General features: G+C 34.4%; 1 protein-coding gene across 3 annotated transcripts in view; it reads right to left on the minus strand.

Annotated features, from left to right (window-relative positions):
* The window catches only part of CSMD3 (CUB and Sushi multiple domains 3), a 641,503-nt gene that overhangs the window by 433,420 nt on the left and 191,102 nt on the right, over nucleotides 1–16,981 (minus strand). For all 3 annotated transcript variants that reach the window (XM_021388208.1, XM_021388207.1, XM_021388206.1), the window contains exon 5: nucleotides 12,338–12,545. In XM_021388208.1, the coding sequence (XP_021243883.1) occupies nucleotides 12,338–12,545 (208 nt within the window). The remainder of the gene's footprint in view (nucleotides 1–12,337; nucleotides 12,546–16,981) is intronic.

The raw sequence follows: 16,981 nt of genomic DNA on the forward strand, positions 1-16,981 counted from the left end.
CTTACTTAGCCAAGATTGGAAGTTGGTTTCTCCAGTCAAAGGAATGGAGAAAAGATAATATATATGAAGACTGCTCTGAAAGTAATACCGTCTATTTTACTATGTCGGCCCACAACATCAAAGGTGGATATTGGTGGAATGGCAGCAGAGGTTGAACCTTTCTGCCAATATTCCATTCAATTTCTTTGTCATGAGACAGCAGAGGAACAGTCTGATAAAATGGCCATCTAACATGGAAGTGCATATGAAGCAAAGGTGTCTAATTAAATTCCTCCATGCGGAACAAATTGCACCCGCTGACATTCATCAATGCTTGCTGAACATTTATGGAGATCAAACAGTATATTTTAATTACAGTGAGGTGGTGGGTGCTGCGTTTCAGCAGTGGCGACAGTGACAGTGTGTAACCTCTGCTGGTAAAGATTTTTAAGAATGTAGCATCGAGGGTTTTGTTCATCAGTGGCAAAAATGAATAGCTAATCACGGTATCTATGTTAAAAATATTATTGTGGCTGTGTATTGTAGGTGTATTGTAGCTGAGAATTTCCTCTATCAAATAGTGTTATTGTGCTTTTTGAATCTGTTGTCGTTTTTGTGCATATAATTTGGAGGCGTTATTTTAGAATGATCTATGTATAAGTATCTTCATTAATGAGTTTAGTAGAGAGATGAAAAGTTCAATGAATATCCAAATTTTCTGGAAACTGAAATCACATATACATCACAAATAAACCTATAGTAAGCATACATGAATTGCTTCTTTTCTTCTTTTCCCAACTGTTATGTCACAACCAGGATACTGTGGACTGTGACCAGTTGGTTACCTGCATACTGGATAGCATATAATGACTAAAAATTGCTCTGACACTTGTGTTTTGCTTTAGTTACTGGTTTAGTTGCACCAGTGTTTTTGCACCCATTCCTAAAACCATCTTCACATGTAAAACAGATGGGCAATCATAAATAAATGAAGGAGCGTCTGAAGATCTGAGTAGTCTCTAGGCCCCATATAAGCAATGCTTTATCTTGTTTTCAGGATTTATTCATGGAGGCACAGGATTTTATTCACTTATTTGAAATGCTATACTTTTGACCACTGTCTTTTGAGACTCAAAAGCTGGAATTATGAATGTAAACAGTTTACTTGATACAGAAAACACAATTATTTTTGCCTGGAATCTAGAAGCAAGAGTCACTTGGGATTATCTTTGCAGGAATAACTTTTCTCCCAAGACATGTTGCTTACTTTGCTGAATAAGGTGAACAAAGATCATGGCAGAGATTCAGAACACATCTGAGGGGCCTGTGAATTTTGTATGAATGACAAATGAAACAAACTTAAAAATTACATATATGTTTACTTTGAAAGGTTTTGGAGTTGTTGGTTTTTTTTCTTTTCTTGCCTTGTTTTATGTTACACTTTGCCTTATGTGTACTACCCCTTTATCTAGTATACAACTCATGAATCACAAAAGAGGGCTTGTTTCAACAGTACTTGCAGGATCTGCCAGCTCATTCACCAATATTTCAAGTCAAGACAGCAGCTATCAGTCTCTCCTGCTACACCAGCAACTGCCATCCTGAGACAATAGTAAATGACCATAGAGAAACAAGTGCAGCATTCTGCTTGAGTAAGCACAGTGAAAGTGTTCCTTGTTGAATTATCAAGTAATTTTTCCATCTATATTTTTTTCTTCAGAAGCTGGTGAGTCAAGGACTCCAGAACATTTTGTGTTTGTTTTTATTACGGATCCTGCTTTTTTAGAATTAATTAGTAAAATGCCCCAGATCTAGACTATCATTTATCTGGTTTCTACAAAGTAAGAGTTACAAATAACAATAGTTGAAACACTCAGAGCTGCTTCATCCACCGAGAGTTAAAGTGGGCCATGGAAGTGCAGACACAGCAGTCAGCAAGTTCTTGCACAAGAGGGATGGAAGAAAAAAACAGAGCATTCTCCTACTAGATAAGTATTCTTGAGAATTTTTTTCACTTTGCTTCTGATTATTGTTAAGACTTTGGGAAATTGATTCAATCCTATCTCTGTTGAGTACAATGTACTGAGACAGACCATCCAGTGAAGAATTGCTCATTTGAAAACTGTTGGATAGCTCATTGACTTCACATGACAATAACTTCGTACATATTAATAATAATATAATCATAATTATAATAATAATCCTCTCTCTTCATAATCCACTTTTGATGACATTTGATATTTGACTTCAGGTGAAGTCCCTGGTCACTGGAAATAAGGCAATATAGCATCCATTTTTAAGAAAGGGTAGAAAGGATGACTCAGGGAACTACTGACCTGTCATCCTCACCTCTGTGCCAGGGAAGATCGTGGAGAATATCCTCCTGGAAGGTATGATAAGGCATATGGAAGAGAGAGAGGTGGTATGGGATAAACAGCATGTCTTCACCAAGGGCAGGTCCTACCTGACCAACCTTGTCACTTTTTATGAAGACATAACTGCATCAGTGTACTAGAGAAGAGCCTCTAATGTCACCTATCAGAACATCAGTAAGGCCTTTGGCATGATCTATAGCATCCTTCTCTCCATACTGGAAAGAAGTGGATGTGATTGGTGGACTTTTCAATGGATGAGGAACTGGTTGTGAGATCATACCAGAAAGTCGAGGTCAAAGGCTCAATGTCTGGATAGAGATCAGAGACAAGTAGTGTGCCTCAGGGGTCAGTACTAGGACCAGTGCTCTAACATCTCCATCAGTGACATAGATGGTGAGACCAAGTACACCCTCAGCAAGTCTGTGGTACAAGCTGACACACTCTAGGGACAGGATGCTATTCAAAGTGATCTAGACAGGCTAAAGCAGTCGGCCCAACTGAACCTTGTGAGATTCAATAAATCTCATGAGAATCTCATTCAATAAATCTCATGAGTCTTGCACCTGGGTAATTGCAACTCCCACTATCAATACAAGCTGGGGGATGTAAGGACAGAGAGCAGCCCTGCTGAAAAGAACTTGGGGGTACTAGTGGATGACAAGGTGAATATGAGCCAGCATATATCATCTGCTCCTATAGAAGTTCCTTTACTGAGAATAAAGTCTATTTATTGTAAATGTCACAAAGTAACAAAGCATGTCTTTAAACAACAACAACGACAAAGCATAAACTTCAAGATCCCTATTGTTACATGACAGAATGAAGATTTTTGTCCTGTAACTTGTAGTTACATGTGTCTATTATGTCTGAAGTATTTCAGATACTTTTGTGCATTATACTTTGAAGTGCAACCTGAGCAGCATTAGGTTTACAATTACAACTCGAGGAATTAATGCTGAAAAAAAAGACAGTAGAATATGGTACTGTGGAAGGTATTTCTATTTCTTCAGAAAGACTGAAAAGTAAATAGCACAAAAGAGATGCCTTTGCTTCCACTGTTAAATGTGTTACTAGATCTTTTTCCCTGTCTTAGAGTCAAATTCTTTGCATGGTTCACTAAGCTTTTGGAGAATACTGGCTGTAAAATCGATTTCAAATTCCTTTACAGATGATACGAAATGAAACCAAACTGCTGAACAACAAATGAAAAATTTGCCAATAAACTCCACAATAACTGTAATGATTTTGCCTTCTAACCACTCGGTCTTCTTCTACGTGTTGCAGCATGTCTGTGTTTCTTGGACCTGATAGATATGACACTGGCAAAATTCTGAACCATCACACATGAAATCAAACCTGGGATATAAGCACTGAAGGACAGTATATCTGTTTACTGTGGCAAGCACTTTTTTTCCAAGAAAAAAAATAAACTCTTCATTTCTGTTCTCAGTCAGAAAGAAGATGAAGATTACAATGCACAACACATTGATTATCAGAGGTAAACCAGATAGTACTTTCATCATTACTATTCCTTCCTTTTCTCTCTTTTTGTTTTTCCGGTTCAACAGTCAAGTTGCTACAAAACCATGCAGTTTCAATGATTTACACACTTCCTTTTATCTCAAGGAAGGGACAACGTAGTAATTGCAGTTATGTTTTATAATATTAATTCTTTTTATTTTTACAGTCAGCAAAGAAAAATTCTCCTAGTCACTTCTCAGTGGATTTTTATGTTTGCTGTTTGTTAGCCATCCTAATAGAAACCTTTTTTCCATCTATTTAGCTACGAGTGCAACATACTTCTGAAGGCATTTTTAATGTCTTAAAGAGTGACAGTTTTATCATTGTTTTCTAAATTTGAACTCAACTTTATCAGATTACATTCTATCATCAGAGTCTTTTAACATTCCTATTAGGATTGTATTACTCATAATTATTATTTTCATGAGTCCTTCCTCTGAGTATTAAACATAAATTCAAAAACTTTCTATAATAACTAGTGAGTAAACTGTAATCATACCTAAGATAGTGTCAATACTTCATTAAAAATGACTAAAATTATAATAAGGAAGATAACTCATATATATAGGGCTGAATGCAAGGAAAGAGATAACAGTTTTTGTAGAGGGAAGAATGAGACACATAAATGAAGGATATTTTAAGAAATACATGAGTGTGTGGACAACAGTGAAGTCATAGACACAGCCTACTTGGATTAAAATAAAACAAAAACAAAAAAAAAAACCCAACTCATTTGTTAAAGGCATTGTGCAGTATTTTGAAGAAGGACTCTTGAAGAATGATAACTAACAAAAGAACATTTATTGCTATACAACATAAACATTTAAAGCAAATGTTGCTAAGGACGTTCTCAGATCACTAAGTACAGAAGCTGAGAGTCTACACAAGGAGGAAGAACTTATTTCATCCTGGCATTTTCTTCTTTTTTCCTAAATTAACATCCCAGTCAGGCACTGAGCATAAACATTTACTAATACAAAATATCTGTACTTATGAATGCTTGGATCAAATAGCAGTATTGTGCAAAGTTATCAAGATTTATAAAATATGATTTTTCATCTGTAATTTTATTTAGAGATAAATTTATTATTAGTTTATTGAACAAAAAAACTTATTCTCCATGAATGTCTATTTAAGTGTATTGTTTCTGTATAAAATGTTGTATGTTATTTCACTAAATGCTTTTTAAACGTTTTACTAATGTTTTAAACTTCATTAACAGTGTTTGCAAATTTATATTCAGAAAAAAAGTTAGGAAGTAAGATGTGAAGTTAAAATGTAGTTATTTTCTTACAAACATCAAAAGAGGATCTCCTGGGAAATTCAAGAACACTGTGTTTAAAGCTACTGCTTAATCAGCATACCAGTATTAGTTATTTATTTAGGACAATTGTTTTCTCATATATATATATATATATATATATGTATATAAAGGCTTGAAGCTTGAAAGCTCAGATAAATATTTACACATATATAGGTAGCTCTGAAAGTAATGCTTCTTAATTATTTTCAGGGAAACTATAACAGATTCAAAAACACAATATTACTATTTGATAGAGCAAGTTCTCCACTACAAAAATGTTTTTCAACATACTCATCACCTTTAGCTATGCATTTTCACCAGTTATGAAAAAAAGCACATGCCACACTCATAAAAATCTGCACTTATGGAGGTGACCTGCTGTTTCACAGCTGCTATAATGGTATTGTTTCTAGGAAAATGTCGCCCCCACAGTCCATCTTTCATTAGCCAAAACAGATGGAAGTCAGAAGGTGCCAAGTCTAAACTATATAGTACATGTGTCAAGACAGTGCAGCCAAGACTGCCAGTGTACTCCACAGTCTTCAAACTGATGTGGAGCCTGGCATTATTGTGCTGCAAAAGATGTCCTCTCCTCCAGACTGACTCTGGAATTTCAAGCCTTCAGCTTAGTCAAAGTCAAGATGTAGTGGTTGGAGTTGATGGTTTGTCCACATTTCAGAAAACACAGAAGAATCACCCCTTTCCTATCCAAAAAAACAGTGCACATCACCTTACCCACTGAGGACTGTGTCTTGACCTTTTCTTTGATGAGGAGTTCACATGTCACCACTCCATCGACTGCCTTTTTGACTCCCACTTCTAGTAGCAACACCATCTCTTGTCACCAGTAGTGATGTGACCCAGGAAACTGTCACCTTCATCCTTGTATTGGCTCAGTAAGTCCTGACAAACTTGGATGTGCTCTTCTTTCTATTCCAGTGTGAACATTCATGGGACCCACCTGTTGCAATCTTTGTGATATTCCAATGATGTCACCACAGTCTCCAACATACTGAAGCTGTAATTCAGCTCTGTGCGCAGTTCCTGGTCGTAATCCACAAATTTGTGCTGATTAACTGATTGAGACACTTCATTCTGGTACTTCATTTTGTGGTGTGACAACTGTGCATGGCCATCCAGAACATGGCTTTTCTTTCATGTTGCTGCTACCACTGCTGAAACACATCACCCAACATCTCCCTGTGCTAACATCCATTGCTTGGTCTCCATAAATATTCAGTGACTGTTGATGAATGTAACTGAATGCAGTTTTTTCTGCATGGGGTAATTCAATTCTACATCTTTTCTTCATATGAACTTCCATGTCAGACAACACTTGGTCAGACTGTACCTCTGTTGCCACCTGTTGCATGGCAACAAAATGTAACATAATATTTACCTTTTCTGCTATATCACCAACATCTGCCTCTGATGTCATGAGCCAACATAATAAAGTAAGAGGTATTACTTTCAGAGCAGCCCTCATCTGTGAATGTTTATGAATGTGATTATATTTCTTCATTAATGAGAAACTGTTTCCCTGTCTTAAAAGGAAAATAATGATTGACATAAATTTTAAAGGATAAAGTGTGCTAATTCTCCTTAGATGTGCTACAGAAAATACTTATAAATGTAACTTTACAGTATTAAATATTTGTTTGGAAACACTCCGTATCCACTGAAAAGTTCATCAGAAATGTTCTTGGGTCAAAGACAAAACCAAGTTTATAGGAAACAATAACTACTTACTTGTAATAAAGCCCAATTTGGGAATACAAAGAAAGACTCTATTTTTTGTGTTCTTATTAATTCAGAAGGTAGTGTTAAGCTTTGAGCTGCATGTTTTTGTTCTTGTATCAGAACTAAGGGACAGAGTTTGGAAAAACAGAATTTCATTCTCCATAGAATACTATTAAAAACTAAGGCAAAAGAGGATATTTCTTTCGGGGAAAAAAAAAGAACAACAACAACAAAAAAAGAAGCAAAAAATTATGTTGCTTTTTTTTTTAGCTATTGTTCTTTAGTAATTGGTTATTTTAAGGAAGTTAAAATGACCCAAAAATATGCAGTATCAAACAATGAAATATCTAAGTATATTTCAGAACAGAAATAAATTGCCTATGTTGTCACATTTTCATTTGGTATATTCCATTTTTCATTGGCTGTATCTATTCTACAGGAAATGACAATACTTTAGCTAAAAACCAGATACAGAGTACTGGTTTAGAAAATTCAACACTTCAATTTACCGTAAGAAATTCTAAGCCTCCCTCACTTTTTAGGAAAATTAAATAAGAAAGGTTTTGAAGTTCTGAAAAATATGCTGTTGGTATAATAAAATTGAGCTATTTTGTTTTAGAAAGAGCGATTGCATCTTATTTCAATCTTCTCTTAAAGAACTGAGAAATTGTATGTCCTATTATTTTGCATGAGCATTCCAGTGGTGGATCAAATGCTAAAGCAGTATGCAAAGATATTCTCGTAAGAACATTCTTATCAAGACAGAACAGAGATGACAACGTATACATATATATATATATATATTTTGTCAAAGCAGACATACATTTGAGACATGGCTACTCTCTCAAGCACTTCTGCAGTATTGTTCATCTTCATGCTAAAAAATAATAAAATATTTGCATAATTATATGCTCTTTGAAAACAAAATGGTGATCCTTATTCAGATTACTGCAGTAGTTCTCTGGATAAGAGATCTAAGCTTGTCATATTTTATGACAGCCATCACGTTTTATTGGGAATAGCAATTGCTTTAAAGTAGAATCATGAAAAAATGTACTAGATCATTCAAAGCTAATCATAATTTCAAGTTCAATTAATTCTAATATCTTTGCAGAATCTACTTGCAATACCCAAACTCTCCAAACATGTAGGACGAGAAACTATCAATTTGTTTTTCAACAACAGCTAAATTAAGCTGGTAATCAAAACCAGAAATACAAATTCAAAAGATGGAAAGATCATGGAACAGATCCACAGGAAGCTGTGCTGTAGGCACAAGGAAGACAGAGAGGTGAAATGGAAGAACCAGCATGGCTTCAACAAGAGCAAATCTTGCTTGACCAAAGTAGTGGCCTTCTACAATGGTGTCACTGCATCAATGGAGAAAGGAAGAGCCACTGATGTCATCTATCTCAACTTCAGTAAGGCCTTTGACATGGTACCCCACAACATCCTTCTCTCCAAATTGGAAAGATATGGATTTGATGGGTGGACTGTTCAATGGACAAAGAACTGGCTGCAGGATCAATTCCAGAGAGTGGTGGTCAACGGCTCAGTGTCTGGATGAAGATCAGTGATGAGTGGTGTCCCCCAGGGGCCGGTGCTGGGGCCGATACTCTTTAATATCTTCATCAGTGACATAGACAGTGGGGTCGAGTGCACTCTCAGCAAGTTTGCTGATGACACCAAGCTGTGGGGTGTGGTTGACTCACCAGAGGAATGGGATGCCATGCAGAGGGACCTAAACAGACTCGAGCAGTGGGCACAGGTGAATATCATGAGGTTCAACAAATCCAAACACAAGATCTTGCAACTCAGTCAAGGCAATGCTCACTACTAATACAAGATGGAAGATGAAAGAATTGAGCTCAACCTTGCCAAAAAAAGACCTGGGGGTACTAGTGGATTGCAAGCTGGACATGAGCCAGCAATGTGCCCTCACAGCCCAGAAAGCCAACCATATCCAGGGCTGCATCAAAAGAAGCGTGGTCAGCAGGTCAAGGGAGGTGATACTGCCCCTCTAGTATACAGTGGTGAAACTTCACCTGGAGTACTCCAGATGTGGAGTCCTCAATACAGGAGAGACATAGACCTGTTGGAGCTCACCAAGAGAAGGGCCACAAAAATGATCCATTGAATGGAACACCTCTCCTATGAGGACAGGCTGAGACAGCTGGGGCTGTGAGGTGACCTGATAGTTGCCTTTCAGTATCTAAAGGGGAGCTACAGGAAAGAAGGGGACAGACTCTTTAGCAGGGTCTGTGGCAACAGAACAAGGGGAAATGTTTTCAAGCTCAGCAAGGGTAGATTTAGGTTAGATATAAGGAAAAAAATCTTTTATAGCCAGGGTGGTGAAGCACTGGAACAGGTTGCCTAGTGTTGTGGTTGATGCCCCGTCCCTGGAAACTTTCAAGACGAAGTTGGATCAGGCCCTGGGCTACATGATCTAGGTGTGGATGTCGCTGTTCATTGCAGGGAATTTTGACTAGATGTTCTGTAGAAGTCTCTTCCAACTAAGAAGTCTTTGATTCTATGATTCTATGATTGTAAAATCTTTTTGAGGACAGTGTGAAATTTTCCATCCTCTTCTCCTTTCATGAGGACTTTGCTCTAAGCACATTATTACAGAATATTCTTGGAGTGAGGTTCTACAATGTTGTCTATATAACTGAATTAGTTTTAACAGTTGTCTTAACAATTTGGACTAGGGTACATACTGGGAACAAGGACAACTATGTCAAAGTAGCTTAGAGTATTATTCAATTTTTTTAATCATTGAATAGGAAGTATTTCATTTAAAGTTAACAATAACAAAATAAGAGACTGAAACATTCTAAGTATCGTAGATACCATTATAAATAAACTCATATTTTTTCAGGTACTCATTTAACTCTAAGTTTCCATATGCTGGCTAAATTATCCCATAATGAAATTGCTACTTCTCTCATCAGACTGTCTAATACTTTTCATTTAAATAGAAAGGAAAGTTTCATTATATCTCATTTGAGTTTTTGTTTTATTGAGAAAAAGAAGGGAAAAAATAGGTATGTTGAAGAAATTATTTTCTCTCAGTTTCACTTCCAACATGAAAAAAGTCACATTCCTTCAAATTATCAAATGTCAGAGTCAGCCCTTGAGATCAGACAGAAAAAAAAACCCGAAGGGTATTTACATATTTTTTTTTCCCAATACTCAATGAAAATGGGCTAACAAGATTTTCTCGAAGAAAAGACTTGGCATAATTGAAATAATATAATGACTGACACAAAGATGACAGGCAGTAAGTACTTCCTGAAGAATTGTTTGTCATTTTTTTGTGGATAGCCACTGACTATCTAGTTCATTTATTTTACTTAGAAACAGGAAGTAGGATTATATCCTTACGCAAGTAGTTGTGCATAAGGAGAATAGGATTTTTTTTTTTAATCAGCGGGTATAATAGTCATGTAAGGCAACAAAATGTCTAAGACATGATTCTAAAATACTACCAACCAATCAGATTAAATGATAGGGTAATTTTACAAATCATGCACTATTTGTTTTGCAGAATGGAAGATCAAGAGCGTTGTTTTAGTTTTAATGCTATACTTCTATGCAGACTTTACAAAGGAAGATATGTTGAACTAAACCTCAAGCTATACTTTAAGGGGATATAAAATATGACCAGTGTAAATCTAACTTAGAAGTTGTTGCTGATTAAGCTCTCCAGATCTATTTTTCCCAGTACATGGGGGGGATATTTTTTCATAACTAAATGTAAGTCTAATTATGGAATATAAATGATAATAAAAAAAAAAAGAATATGCTCTCTATCTGCTCCTCTATGAGAGCAATTACTAAATTAGTATTTTAGTCTTTTTTGTTTTGTAAATAGGTAATGAGAATTTCCATTTAAAAATAATCATATATCATTTCAATATAATCAAGGCCTTTTACGGAAAAAAACTAAATCTTGTTTGAAGCTCATGACTAAATACAAAAAACATTAAAGAAATATCAAATCCACATTTAGCTAATCAAGTGATTCATATTGTCTATATGTTACTTCACTAATAATTTTTGTAATTAATTGTTTAAAATTTGTTTAGCTGACAGCTGGTTGAAAAGATTTCAGTTTAACCTTTTGAAAAGTCAGCGGCAATTCAGTAATATTCTAATACAGGTAATTAGCTACATAGGAGGAAGTATGAATTAACTCAAATTATGAGAGACTATTCAGTAAAGCTGATATTCAGTGTACAGACTTTACAATACATTGAGGTAGTAAGGAGTATAATTTATAAGCATAACCTCTAGAAATTTAGAACTGTTTTCAAAACAATGTAATTGCTTAATTTGGGATATGTTCTTATTATAAAATTTAAAATAATTTAGCTTTTTGGGTTTATATTTTGATTTCTTTTTACAAATCAGAAAACAAAGCTCTACTTACTTTAAAAGGACAAGCCAATTGCCTGTTATGCAAACTCATTGATCTGTTACGCATAGCCTTCATAGTGCTTTGTAAACCAATTAACAATTAAGATTTATGGTTTTGTATATGTCCTCTTTGTGATCTGGTAGTATATTTCAGCCAAAATAACAGACACAATAATTTTTCATATTCGCATGTCTTCAGAACATTGTGATGCTCGTGCCTTAAAACTACCAGGCTAGAAAACTACAAAATATGTTGTTCATTGTGTCATTTATTTTTTTCAGTGAACAGAGTCTGACCTGTGTTATTTTGTAAACTTGTTTTATGCAATGAAGTTACTATGAGATCCAGAATTGCAAAAGCCTGCCTAGCAAAAACATTTCTACCATTGCAAAGTCAACAAACAGAAATCCTCTCTGAAGGTAGTGTCTCTGGAATTAACACAAAACAAAAACAATCAAACAAACAAAAACATCAAACAAATGAACAAACAAAAAGTGCCACAGCTATCCAAGGTCTTGTATCTCACAGATCAGGATGAATAATTCTAGATGATTGTAATAATGTCCCTATCCTCACCACACTGTATAGTGAGACTACACATACAGTCCTCTGTGCAGACATTCTTCCCGAGAGGACCGTGACTAACAATTGTGATCAATGTGATTTTCCCAAGCTCTGACCTGAAACCATTTAAATTCCCTGAAAGTTTCACCAACTGAACGGTTAGACCCACAGAAACTGAGGTGAATGAGTCTACAGTGATTTTCATCTTGATGTTTCAGTCTTTGAATATATTTTGGAATTATTTTACAGCTGCAATTAGAAAATCTATATGTATATTACATCAACATATTCAATAGTAACAATTGTCTTTTGTTTTGGTTGTTTTTTCTTAACTTTAAGAATGCCTGATATATTGAGAAAAGCAAAAATCACAAGTTATCCTTTCAAATTTCCATTAATTTTTTTACAAAATCAAAATTGCTATTTGTGACTTACCATATTGCAGGTGGTTCAGAACCTTCTACTTCCAAATAATCATATTTTTCTTCCATTTGGAAATCTGTAAATATGAGTGAGATTGTATCCCCAGGTTCTGCCACAATTGTCCATGTGCAATCTGCATTATTATGATACTCATTAGGAAAATTGGGGCTTGAGATGATACCACTGGATCCTCTCATAGTTCCTCCACATGCATCCTCAGCTGTTAAAAAAAAAAAAAAAAAAAAAAAAGCCATTAAAATAACCCCTTTCTTGTAGAGAATAAAAGTTTGCTAACTTTTAGATGACCAATTCATTTTTTAACATTTGACTTGAAATGCTGCTGCAAAATTAAGATGTTAACAAGTAATTGCTTCAGATGTCACTTATTTCAAAACTGTTTTAGTAGCGTCATCATATATTTATACAATCTACTTTCTATTACTTTGATTGGCAGTATTCCGTTCATTTTACAATAGCATATAAAAATGTAATGATTTCTGCTTTTGCTTTAACCAAGAATGCTGTCATAAAGCAAACTGAGCTTAACATGCAGTCTGATGCATGATGTGCAGGAGTCACAGTATACTGAAAGAGGCCTGGGAATGCTACCCAACTTCTGGTAATTGTATTTTTGTGACAATTTCAAGATGTTTAAGTAGCTGATCAGTTTTAGTTTTCAAACATGGATGATTTCCCAAATGTCATATACATGACAATTTCAGAACTCAAGTGGTTATATCAGAGGCATTTCAATGGGGATTCTTTTTGTTTTTAAATAGGACATTTCTTTCAAATATTGCCATGGGAATAATTTTTTTCACAATAAAGTTCCATCTAAAGTTCAATCTTAAACTGAATAAACTAGGTAAATAGATTATATTATAGATTTACAAAATCAGTTTTAACATCAACGGAACTAATTCTGTGAGAAAACAACTCACGCATAGTGATTCATAGATTTCATTCTTTTGAAAGGTATGAGAAAATGACTGATGTTGTGACTGTTGATCTTCTAGATTAAAGGTATAATACATCTAATGTCTCTAATATTGTTTTTGGGGATTTTATGTCAAAAATATTTCTATGAGTTAGTAAAACTGATCATGAATGTGGTATTAATAAATAACTTACAGAGAAATACTTTGTAATTAGATGAAGATATCATATCACGTTTTTATCTCACTTATTCAGTTTATTATCCAAATGTCTGAAGCGTATCTGAAAACTAATTTTTGCTTCTGCTTAATTAGAGTCCTAACATGAGTATAATGTGGCCTACAGCCTGAAATAAGTAGCCAATATTACTGAAAAATTAATGGAAATGTTGATTTTTTTTTCAAAACTATAGCTTCAAAGAACAACAGCTGTAAAGAATTATGACAAACATAACGACTCAGCTCTAAGAAGAAAATATTTAATGACTGTAATAAACATCTTAATTACAATATTTTTAGGAGTTTAGAATGCCAGGCTTTGTCTCTTAAAAGTTCTGCTAGTTTATTACATGAACACATGGACAAATTAAAGTAAATCTTACTTATTACCAGTGCTTTTAGCATCCATTAAGTGCAACATAATTGAAGAATCTCATTACAATACACTCTCAGGTAATTTACTGTGATAGGAATGAAGCAGTATATGAAAGGTAATAATGATGTTTTGGTTTTACACATTGAGAAGCACTGGGAAAATAATTTTTAATTATTACTTCCCAGAAGTAAAATTTCTATTAAAACAAGGTGTAAAATACACACTAAAAGAAAGATCCACACACTGATTTTAAATACCGATTCAAATGTTTTATCATATGCTCATTTGAAAAATTTCTTAAATTTTTGTAGATGAATGAAACTTATGCAATCTGGAAAGATGAACAGTAATATGTGGAGTAGTTTTTCAGCTCATGTAACAAGGTAAAAAAAGAGATGAAGAGCATCAGGTGAGACTAGAGCCTTTGGAATTGCTTCCTCAGACTCAGAAGCGTTTTTAAAATTTCTATACTACAGAAGTCATTATTTTTCCTTTTCACAAACTGATTATGAAGAAACCTAGAAATATAAAAACTATTCATTAAAAATGTTGCTGTAGTATACCAATACTTTAAATATAGTGTGTGTTTAAAAATAAAATCTGTGTCAATGAGCAAGTCTGCTATTTCTGAGCTTACAACTCTGCTTAAAGATTTTTGCTAAAATGTACATTTTCCACCATCATCAAAATGGCCCAGACAAAACATCACATATTTTGGTCTGATTCATGCAGTAAATTAATTATCTATAAAAATCATACTAACTACATTAAATGCTGTACGTATAATCAAAAGCACAGCAACTATCTTTTTAGTCTCAGTAATGCAAGCATTAGCCCAATAAACCACAGAATTATTGTGCTGTTTTCCTAAATCCCTCCACCTACAGTATAATTTGCTTGTGGATTTTATTTTTGCTTCAGTCTTTCAGTCAGATTCTCAAAGGTAAAAATTCATGTTTGGGAGAAGGTTAATTAACTTTAATTCGAATGAAAATGTTTGGTGCCTTGGGTTATGAAGTCACTGGAAAAAGAGAATAGACCTTCAAATAAACCATTAAAGTCTGAATTCAACAGTTCTGCCACTGACTTCAGAGTGCATAGAGCACAGACAAATAGAAGAAAAATAGTAGTTGTTTCTACACAGCCCTCTTGTAGCCATTATATTTCTGCAGTATATATTCTATATTTCTATTACATTGAAGATTACAGTTGCTTAGGACGTCAACTATGACACATAATAAACAAAAGAATAACTGGTAAGAGAAAAAATATGAAGACTAACAGCAGTCCACCTTTATCACTGTGTGACAAGCCGAACAGTGATAATGAGCATGGAAGAAAGAGAGGAAAGACAATCTTGTGATTTCTATACAGAGATCTGAGAATCTAAGTTTTTCTGCCTTGCAACATCTTTCTGAATTTCCTCTGTCAAACCACTGAGGAGCAAATCCACAAAGATAGTGAAGTATCTAAAATTACAATCACTGCAATCAAAATTTAATACATAAACAGCAATTATGTATCTAAATGCCTTGAAAGAACAGCATATTAGACCTAGTTCTTTTAATTTCCAGTTCCCAAACATGTAGAAGAACATTCAAAGGAATGGAGAAAAGGTAATATATATGAGAGCTGCTATAAAAGTAATGCCTCCTATTTTATTATGTTGACCCATAGCAATAGAGGCAGGTGTTGGTGGTATGACAGCAGAGATTGAACTTTCCCACCAATATTCTGTTACATCTTGTTGCTATGCAAAAGATGGCATCAGAGGGGCTGTCTGACAGAATAGTGTCTGACATGGAAGTTTGTATGAAGCAAAGGTGTGTAATTAAATTCCTCCATGTGGAAAAAATTCCACCCATTCACATTCATTAACACTTGCACAAGGTTTACAGAGACCAAATAGTAGATCTGATCATAGTGAGGTGGTGGGTATGTGTTTCAGCACTGGTGACAGCAACATGAAAAGCAAGTCACATTCCAGATTTCTACGAGCATGACATGAAGGCTATTGTTCACTGCTGGTGAAAATGCATAGCTAATGGTGGTGAGTGTGTTGGGAAATAGTATTTTTTATCCAATAATTTCCTCTTCCAAGTAGTGTTATTGTTCTTTCTGTATGTGTTGAAGACTCCACGGAAATAAATAGGAGGCATTACTTTTGGAGCTGTCTACATACTTGGGTAAGAAGACTTCATACAATCTGAAAATATGCAGTTCTACATACATAATAAACATAGCATTTAAAGGAAAAGTCCGCTTTTAAAATACCTACCCTGTGTTTTCAAAAAAGCAAATTAAATTTATTTTGAAACCTATCTGGAAAATCTATATAACCGAGAAACTTGCAAATGTTACAGGAAGGCAGAAATGCAAAAAGTTTGCACATTGCCAAGATGTCATTTTTGCAAACATACTCTGATCTTAACCATATGCTGGAAGGGGAAGATTTTTCAAAGTGATAAGCAAGCGGGGACTTGGCTTCGAAAAGCATCTCAAGGTAATAAGTATTCAAATGAAGATCCATATTTGAATATGCATGAGGGCTATTATGCAGAGAGAGTATCTCTAATATTATGATGTGAGTGATGATTATGAGAATATAAAGATTTAGTGTTTTTTCAGCTTTTTATGTGCATACACAGGTTTCTAATTATATACACAGGTACGATTTTTTAATGCTTAAATGAATATCAGGAAATAGATAAACATTTGTCTAATTTCTGGTGAAAATTAATTTCATAAAATTTTATATTTTATTTTCTATATTCATGACCATCTTCCTTATATGCTTCTCATAGTTCCTTTTTCATAATGAATATTGAAAATATATCTCTTGAGTTAGCCTTCTCTTATTTAATTTTAATTTTCTGCTTATTCTTGTAGGTTTTAGTGATATTCATAATAAAGTTACATAAACTTTTAACTAATTATCAAGGAGATAGATGATCAAAGATAGGAAATTTTATCAGTGATTTATAGGCCATGCAAATTCACTGATTTCAGTGACAGCTAAATGAGATTGCATGATAAATCAATTTTTAATTTAGCAAAAAACCCATCATGTCATCTAATCTATCTAGATACTTACAGTGCATTGAATGGTTGAACGTCAGTGCATAA

Source organism: Numida meleagris, chromosome 2, assembly GCF_002078875.1.
Source record: "Numida meleagris isolate 19003 breed g44 Domestic line chromosome 2, NumMel1.0, whole genome shotgun sequence".
In the NCBI taxonomy this organism is placed as follows: domain Eukaryota; kingdom Metazoa; phylum Chordata; class Aves; order Galliformes; family Numididae; genus Numida; species Numida meleagris.